At 40.5% G+C, this 13,343-nt stretch overlaps 1 protein-coding gene across 5 annotated transcripts in view; it reads left to right on the top strand.

Moving 5' to 3' along the window:
* The window catches only part of ANK3 (ankyrin 3), a 557,055-nt gene that overhangs the window by 98,796 nt on the left and 444,916 nt on the right, over positions 1 to 13,343 (top strand). Inside the window, exon 1 of one of the 5 annotated variants that reach the window (XM_073353399.2) lies at positions 733 to 1,106. The exons of the other annotated variants lie outside the window; for them this stretch is intronic. Within the exon in view, the coding sequence (XP_073209500.2) occupies positions 1,044 to 1,106 (63 nt within the window). The 5' untranslated portion in view covers positions 733 to 1,043. Of the gene's footprint in view, positions 1 to 732; positions 1,107 to 13,343 lie in introns of those variants that run through there. 5 annotated transcript variants of the gene reach the window in all.

Below are 13,343 nucleotides of genomic sequence, written 5' to 3'. Positions count from 1 at the left end.
AGGAGAGGTGGTATAATGAAGTCTCCACCCTTTTTTTGGCTCTCCACGTAAGATCCATACAGATCTAGCCAAAATATTCTTCTGAGTGGGTCAGCAGTGTGTGGAAACATGATCTGAAATCTTCTATAGATTTATGCACACATGAGGCATGAAACATTTCAGTCAAATAGAGATCTACATTAGTAAAATGGTTTTATAAATCCAGTCATATGAACAGGCATACAGGGAGGGTGAGCTATTAGAGACAGTTGAGATAGAGATAGTTGTAAATATATATTTTATGGAAATATTGGTGGTGGTTTTATGTAATTAATTAATAATACTATAAATTTTAATGTTCAGATTGGCCATTTGCAAGTCTCCTGGACTGGGACATGTAGCACTGGGAAATGTAAACATTTATCTAGCAATTTCTTCAGCAATGTTTTGTGCCTTTTATTGTTTGAATCAGTCTGGGAGTGGCTTGAAGATCCAGTAACCTGAGCTTTTATCACTCTCTTGGCGGCTTCCTTTTCTGGTATGCTCTGATGCATTCAACACATGTGTTGTGTATGCTATCAGCAATAGGAGTAATTTACGCTCAGTTTTTCCTTCTGCAAGAAAGGGCAAATCATCTATTGGTGAAAGCTTCTAAGATTTGTCAGCAGTCTGCAGCTAATTTCTGTGTGTGGCTCATCAACACCATTTAGAGGCTGGAAACACTGTGGATGAACAAGCGAAAAAGTCTTGTCAAGATCTTATCTCAGGGGTAATGATTAGTTTAAAATGAGAGAGGAAATTAATTATTTTTTTTTAAAGAGAAATAGAATATTTGATGTGAAGAACTCCCAGCTTGTTTTTGACGAAAACAGAGCAAAGCTGTGAGCAATTCAAGGCTTTGCAGGAGCAGGGGCTGTGTTTAAACAGCAGTTATTCTGTTACTTGTCTGAGAAACGTCAGCAGATGGACTTTGGTTTCAATGCTGTGAATATTTACAGTGGCTTTGGACGTTGGAATATAAGCAGTGATCTTCTTTTCTCCCTCTTGTATTTACCTGCTGAAAAATGAGTGAGGAAGCAAAGGAAAAAAATGCTAAACCGGCTCACAGGAAAAAGAAAGGAAAAAAGGTAACTCCCTATATAAACAGTGTGCTGAAATGTCTTTATTTTCAATGATTTTACATTGTGAGTATCTTCCTGCTGCATTTGGAGTGGTAAAGGTTTTGATTTTAAGAAATAAAGAAGATGCTAGAATCAGGATGCTGTTGTTTATGCTGGATGCTGATGGGTGTGTTCTCTGCTAGAAAGAGTAATAACATTGAAACTCAGTTACTTAGCATTATTTAAATATTCTAATGATTAAATATACAGTAGACATAGAATTTCAGTGTGGCTGTATTTTTCAAAGTGATATTCATGCCCAGGACTAATAAGTAAACACATGCAGTAATTAAGCCTTTTTTTTTTAAAGGCTGTTAATCAACAGTGTGCAGTTGCTAATAGATGGTATTGACAATGTTAATACTTGAGTAAGTTTTAAAGGCCCTCCTATATCCTATATATTGTTTTATTATTGTAAGCCAATTTTCATCAGTTTTAGTTTTATTTATTTATATATATAAATTTGTGTAATGTGCTTTTTAACTGCAGACTCATGCAACAGATTCAAAGATGAATTTGATAGATCCTTACCTGGGGCTTTCTTAAGTATTAGACTTATTTACTTTTGCTTTGCTGACATCCATATAGTGTTTGCTTTTTTTTTTTTTTTTTAAATAAAGATGGATGTTTTTCATCTGTTCCCATTTACGAATCAGGTTCCCAAGCTAACAGAACTGGAAATCAACTTCCTAGATACAGGATTTACTATATATAATTAAAATATTCGTTCAATGTGTTAATTTATAATGTGAAAGGCTTAGGATACATCATAAGGGCAAAGAACTAGAAATACCTATGAAAAGTAATCATTGTTATAGAAGCTATTAAGACCCCCACTCTTACATTTTTCTGGATATTTGGTTCCTTTCCCTACGTCGCCACCCCTTCCTCCCCCCGTGAGGCATACTGACAGCCTCTTTGTTGTTCCATTTGTTATGGTGAAGCATTTAATATAGATTTAAAAAAAAACTAAGAGCAAATGTATTTTGGATTAACTAGATAAACATCCCATTAAAATGAAATTTAGTGGTAAATTATATTGCCTCTGTACTACATGAAATGCTTCTCTCTAGCATAATATATTACATACGTGATAGAGGATAAATTGTCAAATAAAATGTGTTAATGGTTTTAATTTTTGAATATTTTAATAAAATTTCTACTATGTTATACAAGTGATTTTTCACTGTGTTTAATAATCCCTCTACTATTTCTATCAAAGATGTATGTCAAACATGTTTAAAGTAAAGAACAAGTTTTATGACTTATATCCATTAAAATACATGCACATCTTCTAGAGGACCAGCCCAATAGCCTAGAAGACAGAGAAGCACAGGAAACCTCGGTTTAAGCAAACCTTGACTTCTCACCAATCGTTCCAGCAGTGGCTGATCTAATTATAAAGGTGACACTCAGCCTCTGGGTTGAGGGTACAGCTGCAATGTCCACATACATCCTCTAGTGACTGGTACAGAGTGGTTAGTTGCGGGGAAAACTGTCAACTGTGCTCAGATTTGTGAGTCGTTGCCTTGAGCATTGAGAGCGCATGGCATAATGCTTGGTCAAGGTCTGGCAAGGCAGTGGAAAAACCCACATATACATGCCTAAAGGTACCTTCACAGCACAAATATTGTAATAATGTTGTAATGAACTGCAGTGCGTGATACCAATAATTGGATTTCAGTAGGGAGTCATTAAGATTTTAAAATCTACTAGAAATATCATTCCATTGCTTTATTTAATTTCCATATGCTACTTATTCTGTTGCAGTACTTACATCACTGACATTGTTGCTTGGAGAGGTGGGCTGGATCAGTCATAAGCATGTTCACGCTGTCCAGTGTATGTCAAAGCTAATTAATCAGTGTTATAGCACAGGCCCACAGTAAAGATGTAACATGCACCTAGAGGAATCTGCTTTTCCTCTTTATAACAAGAGGCAACCATTTATTTTGGTGTCAGCACAAGTAATTCTCTTCATACCATAATTCACTGGTCAAGGCTTTGTTGATTCTGCTGTTTTGAGCCCTGGGAAGATGTGTGCGTGGATGGCCAACAACTTGATGACACAGTTACTTAAATTTGATGCAGGGATTGTCTATAAGAAAATTTTGGCAAACAATGGTGTGCTTTGGAAGTAAATTCCTGAGCCGGATTAAGGTTAACCAGAGCCTTGGATCCCACCCAAGTTGCACTCCCATCCCCCCGAACAAAATAAGTGTATATATCCTCAGACAGGCATGTCCAGCTGTCTATTCCCTGTTGCCTTCCAGATACTTCCTTTTTCCCAACTGTGCTAACCCCCATGTTTATCCTGCCCCACAGCCTACTGCCCCATTTCCTCCCTACGCCTCAGCTTCAGGGATCCTTCCTCTGCTCCTTCCCAACTGCTGAGGTCATTATCGTCATTGTCCTCCCCTCTTCTCTAACTCAGGAGTCTTTCCTGTTCAGGTGTCATTTCTAAAGATCGCAGCAAGAGAGCAGTGGTAGAGAGTGAGCAGGTGGGCAGGACAGCAAGAAGCTTGCACAGCTTACCATGCAATTTATTATTCAGATAGTGCTGTAGGTGTCCAAAGAGCTGTGAGGTTGGTATGATATACCAAACAAAAAAGACTGTCTGGCACATGCACTCTTAATTCTGACCACAAAATTCGTCTACAGAATGTGTGTTTATAAAAACTCATCAACAGTAGAAACCTTCTAAAATGATTTAGAGGTGTAGTTAGGGTTGGGAGGTGGGCAACGTATGTGCATCATTTTGGGGCATTGAGTTTTACTCGTAAGGAATTGGGAAATTAAGGCTGAAAATCCGCACATAATTTTACAATGCAGAAATATGGTAGGCTGTGAAATCGTGTTTCAAGGGAAGTGGAGAAAACCCATTACTTTTTATATTTAAAAAGAGTGAACAATGTACTTGTAAATCTTGTAGTATGAGGGTGATTGACTAGATGACACAATAGGTCTTTTCCAAATCTGACTTCTGTACTTTTTATTCCTTCTCAGCTACAGCTCCATTTCACCTTGACTCTTGGAATTTTGAGTCTCCTGTGATTTACATGTGATCTGCAGATCAAACTATTAACACCATCAAGTTTAATCACTGGACAACTTGTCCTGGGAATATTTTATGTGATGATTTCACCATCTTTAAATTAATCTAGTAATCTTTGTTAAAGAGGAGAGTAGAAAACAGTCCTTCTAAGAGGGGAAAGACTGTCAATAGACTCTGCATCCTGGACTTTTTTAACAGAAAAAAATATTGTTTTTCTGAATGGAAAAAATGGAATGAAATTACCCATGTAATTTGACCTAGTAACTTTACAGTGCAACCATGAGTGTATGTTAAGGTAATTCAGAATGTCAGGTAACTGAATTAATTTTCCATTGATTTAACAGGTGTTTGAGGAGTCTGTCCCAGTTTTCGATAACAAGGAATTTCAGAGGATTGAAGTTTGGGTCACTGAAGTGTTAGCGTACTGGGAATGTATTTTTATGATTTTGGTATCTTTCTCCCCGCCCCCAGTGGAGATGAGACAAGGACTGTGCAATCAAATATATATTTTCCTCTCTCTGTGTACATGGAGCTCCCATTAGTCATGGGAATCTCTCATACAAATGAATGAGGATGTATGCCCGAATTTACAGAGGTGAGACTGCATATTGAGCTCAAACTGTGATTCTAGAGTAATCTGTCTATCAAGCTACCCCCTTGCTATATTAATCAATACACTTTTATGCTAGCTCTTCTTTTCCTTCTCCTTCCTTTATGCTGCTTTATCCTGGGGACAGTCATGACGGCAGCATGGAGAATAGGTAGGACCAGACTTCCTTTTCCTCCACAACAGATTCCAGGTCCTCCTGGGAGATTCCCCAGCGTTCCCAGGCCAGCCGGGAAATACAATCACTCGAGCATGTCCTGGGTCAGCCTCAGGGCCTCTGCATAGTAGGACATGCCTGGTACAGTTCCAACGGAAGCCTCCCAAGGGGTATCTTTATCAGATGCCCGAACTATCTCAACTGGCTTCTCTCGATCCGGAGGAGTAGTGGCTCTACTCTGAGGCTCTCCTGAGTAACTGAGCTCCTCACTCTATCTCGGAGAGTAAGCCCACCCTGCGAAGAAACCTCATTTCTACCACTTGTTCCCGCAATCTCGTCCTTTCGGTCATTACCCAAAGTTCATGACCATAGGTGAGGATGGGGATGTAGAGTGACCTGTAAACTGAGAGCTTCGTCCAAGAACTCTACTCCTGCTTCACCACCATGGATTGGTACAGTGCCTGCATCGCCACACCAATCTGCTGGTTGATCTCATGCTCCTGCTTGCCATCACTTATGAACAAGATTCCTAGATACTTGAACTCATCCACTAAGGGCAGCTGATCTCCCCTCACCTGGAGAGAGCAGTCCACTTTCTTCCAGAAAAGGACTATGACCTCTGATTTGGAGGTGCTGATTCTCATCCCAGCCGCTTCACATTCAGCAGTGAAATGTTTGAGTGCGCGTTGGAGATCACAGTCTGAAGAAGCAAGAAGGACAACATCATTTGCAAACAGCAGAGGTGCCACCTCCGAGTCCCCAAACCGGATGCACTCTATGGCTTGGCTGCACCTTGATATCTTGTCCATGAAAATCACGAACAAAAGTGAGGACAAGAAACACCCCTGGCAGAGTCCAATACCCACCTTGAACGAACTCTACTTAATGCCAAGAATCCGAATACAACTCTCACTCTGAGAATAGAGGGACTGGATAGCACGCAAAAGCAGCACTGGGTCTTCATACTCCCGCAGCACTTCCCACAAGACATCTTGGGGAACGTGGTCATATGCCTTCTCCAGGTCTACAAAACAAAGGTAGACCTGATTAGCAAACTCCCATGACCCCTCAAGTATCTGCAAGAGAACAAAGAGCTGATCCATTGTTCCATGTCTGGGATGGAATCTGCGTTGTTCCTCCTGAATCTGAGGTTCAACTAATGGGTGTAATCTTCTCTCCAGCACCCTGGCATAGGCTTTGCCAGGGAGGCTGAAGAGTGTGATCCCTCAATAGTTGGAACACACCCTCCGGTCTCCTTTATTAAAGATTGGGACCACCACCCCGGTTTGCCAGTCCAGAGGTACTGCACCCGCCTTCCACGCAACACTGAATAGATGCGTTAACCATGACACCCCAACATTGTCCAGTGGTTTCAACATCTCTGGGAGAATCTCCTCCACCCCTGCTTACCACTATGAAGGCATTTTACTGCCATATCTACCTCAGCATCAGAAATAGATCCGTTCTCACAGGAGGTTTCCAGTGCAGCCTCCTAGAACGGGGGCATGTCCATTGGGTTGAGAAGTTCCTCAAAGTGTTCTTTCCACCTCTCAATGATCTCCTCAGTTGAGGTCAACATTTCACCACCCTTCCGGTGTGCAGCTTGGGCAACGTCCCGCGACTCCTCCTAAGGCGACAAATGCTAGCTTTTCTCTTTGTAATATGTTTTTGGCAGTCTGCTCCATTACTTCAGGTAAAATATAAATATACTAACCAGAGAGAAGCCAGCTCCTCATACACCACATCAAATGTCTGTGTTTTGGGGTTAGAGAATTTGACCCTGCCTAGACTACACCCAGTATTCAGAACGAGACTCCAGATCAGTCCCCTTTTCTGGAGCGAATAGAGTGGGTTCTCTGAGGGGAGCACACTCAGTAGATGAGACAAGGAACTTCTTATCTTGCTCTGTGGTAACCTTTATTGCTGGCTCAGGAGTGCCAGTGACAGACTCCAGCATTTGATGCAGCTAGAAATTTGGTTAGACACAGGCCTCTGCTGGTGTGAGAAGTTTCAAGGAAAAATTGGGAGATGCGCTAGGTTAGGAGGATCCCTTAGTGGTGATAAACAGTCTCCCATGTCACAAAGTGATGTTAAATGGGAACTGGGTTGGACCATTATTAAGTCAATGATTGCAGGGGGAGTTGATTCAGGCCCTAAAGGGGACCAGTCCTGCTCCCATTGAAGTGCAAATGACATTGACTTCAATGAGAGGAGGATTGAGCCCGAAAGCCTCTAATCTACAAACATGTATGTTTAACTTTACATACATGAGTAATCCCTTTGCCTACATGAGAGGTCAATGGAACTACTTGTGGATATCAGTTAAGCACATGCATAAGGGTCTGCAGGATGGAGCCCATGTTTGTAAGGGCAAGTTTAGATATGGTGTTTTGTCCTAGGGATTGTTAAACCACATTTTGTATGTTGTTTTTTTTAATTTTCAGCAACAGTGTAAATTATTTTACTAGTTATAGCACTTTTACAAACCATATTGATCTACACTCTATTCTTTATAATCTCCTGGTGAATGTAAGAGAATCTTCATTGAAAATTATTACAAATGCAGAATTAGTAATTGGTATCTTTGAAAATGTTCATTGTATATTTAACTAATTTTCATAAATCCAAGTAATTTATTTCTTGGAGGTTAACATTTTCATTTCTAATGTTGGTTTATTCTCAACAAACCAAGAAATTAAAATCCATAGAGATTTGTGTAATACAAAATGCAAAAACAGCCTAGAAGGAAGCTATTTCTTCCTCTGTCTTGGCAGAATAGGTTTTCATTATTTTGTTAATTCCAAGTCTCCAAACTGAAATTCTAGCTTTTACAGATTTAAAGCTGAATATATGATGGAGTTCTTATAACCTATCATGACAGTGCACTCTGTGCTGCATATTTAATCCATTGAATGACAAGATAAACAGAGCTGTTTCGGTAGCCTGTTAACTGAAATGCAGTTGTTACACATGTAGACAGGTGCTGTAAACATAATTATCTCACCTCTGTTTAGTCCACCTTTTAAGCAACTAACTTGAAAAGTTTAATTTTTACACTGAAGGCCTTTGAGTTTCATGAGGCACTCCCCCAATCAAAAAGCTTCAGTTTTAAACAAATTTATTTTTCATTTAAGTACTTCTGTTCTGAGGACTTGTACCAAACTTTCAATGGTGATTGTATTTGTAACCCTTCTGCCAGGTGGAGCTAGCAGCAACCAGGGCCAGATTCAATATCTATGGGTTCCTTTCCATCAATACAACACAGAACCGGCTCAAGCCCCCACCCAGTAACCTGGGAAAATTACATACCATCCCTGGGCACCTCTGAGAGGCAATACTTCCCCACTCGCAAGCACAGAGTCTGAGTGTAGAAAAGAAACTTGTAGTAAAAGGAGGGAAGTAACTCTGCGTTAATTTGGTAAAACACCACAAACAGGTGGTGCATAAACATAAACTATGAGCAAAAGACCCACCCCCAAGTAAGTTGGGCAGTGTCCTTTTCCCCTCAGGGTCTTAAGGCCAGCAACCCAAAAGTCCCTTTAATGTGCCCGACCCTTCTCTGCACCCCACTCACAGTTGCTGTCCTTGGTCAGTGCAGACCCAGAGGTCAGAGGTGCATCTGCAGAGTTCAGCTCCCACCCTGGTTGGAGGGGGTGTGTGTAAAGAGGCACCTTACTCACTCCACTGCTCGGGCACTCGCTCGGCGCCCCTCTCTGCTGGCGCCCTACCGGCTGATCACAGTGCTTCTCTGCGGAGCTTTGCTCTGGCCCTCTCTGCCAGCCGCCCTGCTGGCCACTCACTGCATCTCTTTGCCTCACCAGTTACTCTTTCGCCAGCCGACTGTCAGTCACCTTCTGCTCCACCTGCCTCTCTACTGTGACCTCTGCACATCAGTCTTTTAGTAATTTTCAGCTCTTTGCAGGCTGGGCAGAAACACAGTCCTACCACAACTGATTTCAGCTCTGATTGAGCATTTAAAATAACAAAGAGGCTACTAATGAAGCCTGTTTATCTCTTTCTTTGAACAATGTGTGTGTGTGTGTGTGTGTGAGAGAGAGAGAGAGAGAACAGGTTAAATCAATTCAGGGAGGACCCTTGGGAGAGGGTCCACACCTCATGGCTGGGACACCTTTCCCCACCTCTCTTCCTTTCACAGGCCGCTGGCATTTGGGCTCCTGGCTTAACGAGGTCCTTTCATCTGAGGGTGACCCCCTCATTTGGGAGAGGTTAAGTACAGTTCCGCTCCCGTTTATTCATACAATAATCACAACATTGGTAACAGCATTGCACTTCCTCTGCATTCAGTACTAAAGTGATTTGTAACCCAACACCAGCCAGAGTTGATTACTTTGAGCAACACACCACTCTATCTGCTGGATATCTAAGCAGAGCAGGAGCAAACTGTATTTACAAGAATATCTCCCCTACTCCCAGCTAGCCATCAGGGAATAATTCATTCAGACCCTGTTTACATATTTTTGGCAGAATTGTAAAATCCTGAAAAAAATGTGTTTTTTATAATAGAAATACTTAAATTCTAAAGTATAGCTATTCAGAAAAATGTTGTTTTAATAACCATGACTGTAGGATACCATAGATAAAGTTTCTGGATCTGCATATTTTGTTTTACTGACTAAAACATAATAAGATTGACAGTGGCAGTTTAAATAGCTTTAAAAACTGCTGCTTTCAGAAAATCGGTGACTATTTAAGTATTTAAATTTTACTGGCAAAAACATTTTCTTGCTGACATTTATCAAGTGCTAGAACTTGTATACCGACTTCCTGAGTAATATTACCTTTGTGACTGAAGTGAAAGCTAATCAGATTGCATTTTTATATTATCCTTGTAGAAAACGATATAGAAGGCCTTGTGTGATTGCGCTGTAAAACGAGAGTCATTTTGCAAATAACTGTTACAGAAGATGCAATCAGATTTGAAGAAGTTAGAGTGAATGACAACCCTTCTATTTGTTGTTTAAATTGAAAGTCCAACAGCTACAGAACTGAGCTTGCTTCTTTGAGAATAATCTTGATCTAGAGCAACACCAAAGTTTTAAAACAAACTAGTTTTCTGAGAATTATTTTGGACTGTTTCCTACTCTTTGATTTTCCTCTTTGGTCTGAGGAACTGAGATTCGTCTTTATTTTCCCATCTTAACTTTTTAGCTAAGTTTTGAAACATTTTGTTTGATGTAAGCTGAAAGTCTGTCAGTTATTATACTGTTTGGCATTGTGGTAGTTCCTGGTGGTAACCATTTAGTCTACTCTGTTCTGCTCTGGTTCTTATACTGCCCTCATCATGATAATATCTGAGCACCTTCCAGAGGTGCATTAAGTGATGTGGCTAGGTTTTGTCACATATGACACATTCCACCTTTCTCTCTCCAAGGCAGAGTCCATGACTGATATCATTGTGACATACTATACCTTGGAGGAGCATCTTGAAACCTCCATATTCCTCATCTGTATGTAATTGTGATATAAACATGCCATGTGAGGTATCAGGGAAAAGGTTATGATTAGCTCAAAGTCCCTGTTTTATTTAAATATGTATATCTGTAGTGCATATGAAGTTATGAGATTGTTTTGTATGGTCGTCACTAAAACATGCTGTAAATTGGCAAATCAGCCAGATCTTAGCTCCCCAGAGACAACAGCAAGGAGGGTAACCGACGCCCAGGTGAGGTGTCAAACAACCATCAACAGCCATTGTCCATCAAGGGAGTTACAATTCAATGACTCACCCGCATAAGGTCACACTAGGCGAATTGCTCAACCTTGCCTGGGGACTCAGCAGTGGCCACCAGACATGCCTGGACTTGTGTTCTCCAAGCACATCGGACTGAGGGTACAAAACAAAACACAGGGGTCCAAGCTTCGCCTTTCTCCTGCCCTCACCTATTCTGCAAGTAACAAGGACACTGAGAAGACTTAAGACTCCAACAAAGGAGACTGGCCCAGGTTTCAAGGGTGAAATCTGCGTACTATGAACTGCAATATCCAGTGGGATGAGAAAAACTGCTTAATCTAGATGTTGCCCAGTCTAATAGGGTTGAGAGTTTAGACTGTGTGCTTATATTTTCTTTTCTTTTGGTAAATAACTCTGACTTTTTGCCTATCACTTACGATCACTTAAAATCTATCTTTTGTAGTCAATAAATTTGTTTTACTGTTTATCTTTACCAGTGAGTTTGTGTGAAGTGTATGGCAAAACCGCTCAGGTTTGCAAAAGCTGGTGTATATCCACTTTCCATTGATGAAGTGGTGAACCAATTAATAAATTTGCACTGCCCATCTTGAGCAGTGCAAGATGGTATATTCAGAGGTGCTGGAACTACAGGTGCTGGGGGTGCTGCTGCACCCCCTGGCTTGAAGTGCTTTCCATTTTATACAGGGTTTACAGTATGGTTCAATGGCTCTCAGCACCCCCCACTATACAAATTGTTCCAGCACTCCTGGGTATATTCCTGAGGTACAGTGCTGGGAGCCAGGGGGATTTAGCTGGTGCCTTTCCCTGTGTGATTCATGAGTGGCTCTGGGAGCATTCATGCAATCTAGCTGGGTGTGGGGCTCCACATGTGGTTGTGCTGAGTGATAACAGTGCCTGGAAGGGCTTGCTGCTTGTCACTAGCAAGGCATTGTGGGAGACAGCACAGGCTGGAGAGTGTTAAGGGGGTACAGCAGTCCCAGGCTGCACATGGGGATCCCGTCAAAATCGTGATAGCATTAAGTGGGCTTTACTGCTACAGACCTCCATAGGTGCTAAGATGTTCCAGATCTAAAGTGTGTCATTTACACTATATTTTATTTTGATTTATAAAAATAAGTACCCATAACCGGGTTCAGAGCAGCCTGCCAATTATTTAACATTACAAAAATCAAATATTCAGTTCAATTATCTCATCGCTTCGACCAAGCTCATAATCATATCCTACCCCACCAACCATGTCAGTGTGTCCTGGGTGGAGAGGTAAACTGTTAGGTGGCCAATCTTGGGCCATTTAGGGCTTTACAGGTCAAAACCCTAAGTACACAGGTAATCAATGCAGATCCCAAATCGCAGGTGTTGTGCTGTCTATAAGATGCTCCAAGCAGATCCAGCTTCCAAATAGAATATCAGGCAGTTCAATGTAGGATGCATTCCAATAGTCTAACCTCCAACTGTCAAAGACATGAATGATGGTGTAAGATTCACATCTAAAAGACATGGTCATATCTGTCTGGCCAGGCACAATTGGTGAAATGCCACTGTTTGACTATCACTGCGACTTGAGCGCTTAAGTGTAGATGTTGGTCTAACCAAACTACCAAGTTATAGACTCAAGTTACGAACAGAAGTTAAACACCCTCAGGTTTGGGGCAGATGATAAGCTGCCATTTCTTGTTTATTCCAACTTGCCAACATCACTTCTTTCTTATTCAGAATGGTTGTGGCCAGCTCATTCTTACCCATGCTCTTATCCCAACCAGGCTACTAGGTCAGTCTCTGAATTGTCTTCTCTGGATCAATTGAGAGAAAGACACAAAGTTGAGGGTCTTTACCATACTGAAAATATTAAATGATTAATTATTATTAATTATTCAAAATTATTAAAAAAAATAGCCCACGTGTCCTCACTAACACCCTTTAACAGCCCAGTATACATATTGAATAAGAGGGGCAATGACTGCATATACAACTATGCCTAAAGTATTACAGGTTGTGATATTTGTTGTTGATATTTCTTTAATATGTAATATACACTGTCTCTTATTAGGTGTAAATTAAATGCATAGCTAAGTGTATTTAAGACACTTTAAATTAAGTGTTACCATCACAGATGTACTTTCATCTTCTTACTTGGAGGGACTTGGTGGTTGTTGAGAGATTTCTATAGCGCATTAGAAATTTGTGATATAAACAAGGATTTGGTTGGCTTTTTTTAAAAAGAACCAGCATTTTGTGAAAGTGGTGCATGAGGAGAATTATAATGCTTCACCATCTTTGGTGAACTCGGTTTGTGTTGCATAGTTTTTTAAAACTACTATTAAATAATGGAATGCATCCGATGAAGTGAGCTTTAGCTCACGAAAGCTTATGCTCAAATGAATTTGTTAGTCTCTAAGGTGCCACAAGTCCTCCTTTTCTTTTTATTAAATAAGTGTAATTAGTAGCTCCTTTCTAGGTGACAGTTACATATTTTTGTATGGTTGAATCTTGTTTGTGTGTTGGGTAGTTTTTTAGTTTGATAGTTTAGATCAGTGTCAAAATAAACAGATTCTGTAAGATGTAGCTCTTCTCTTTCCTTTCTAGATGTGTCATTCACAAAACAATCTATAATAAACAGTTTTACCAGTTACGTTCTTTCCATTTAAATGAGGTAATATAAAGAACAAATGTTA

The sequence above is a fragment of the Lepidochelys kempii genome, chromosome 7, assembly GCF_965140285.1.
Source record: "Lepidochelys kempii isolate rLepKem1 chromosome 7, rLepKem1.hap1, whole genome shotgun sequence".
Classification (NCBI taxonomy): domain Eukaryota; kingdom Metazoa; phylum Chordata; order Testudines; family Cheloniidae; genus Lepidochelys; species Lepidochelys kempii.
The sequence above is the reverse complement of the archived record's forward strand: the minus strand, read 5'-3'. Positions and strand labels throughout refer to the sequence as shown.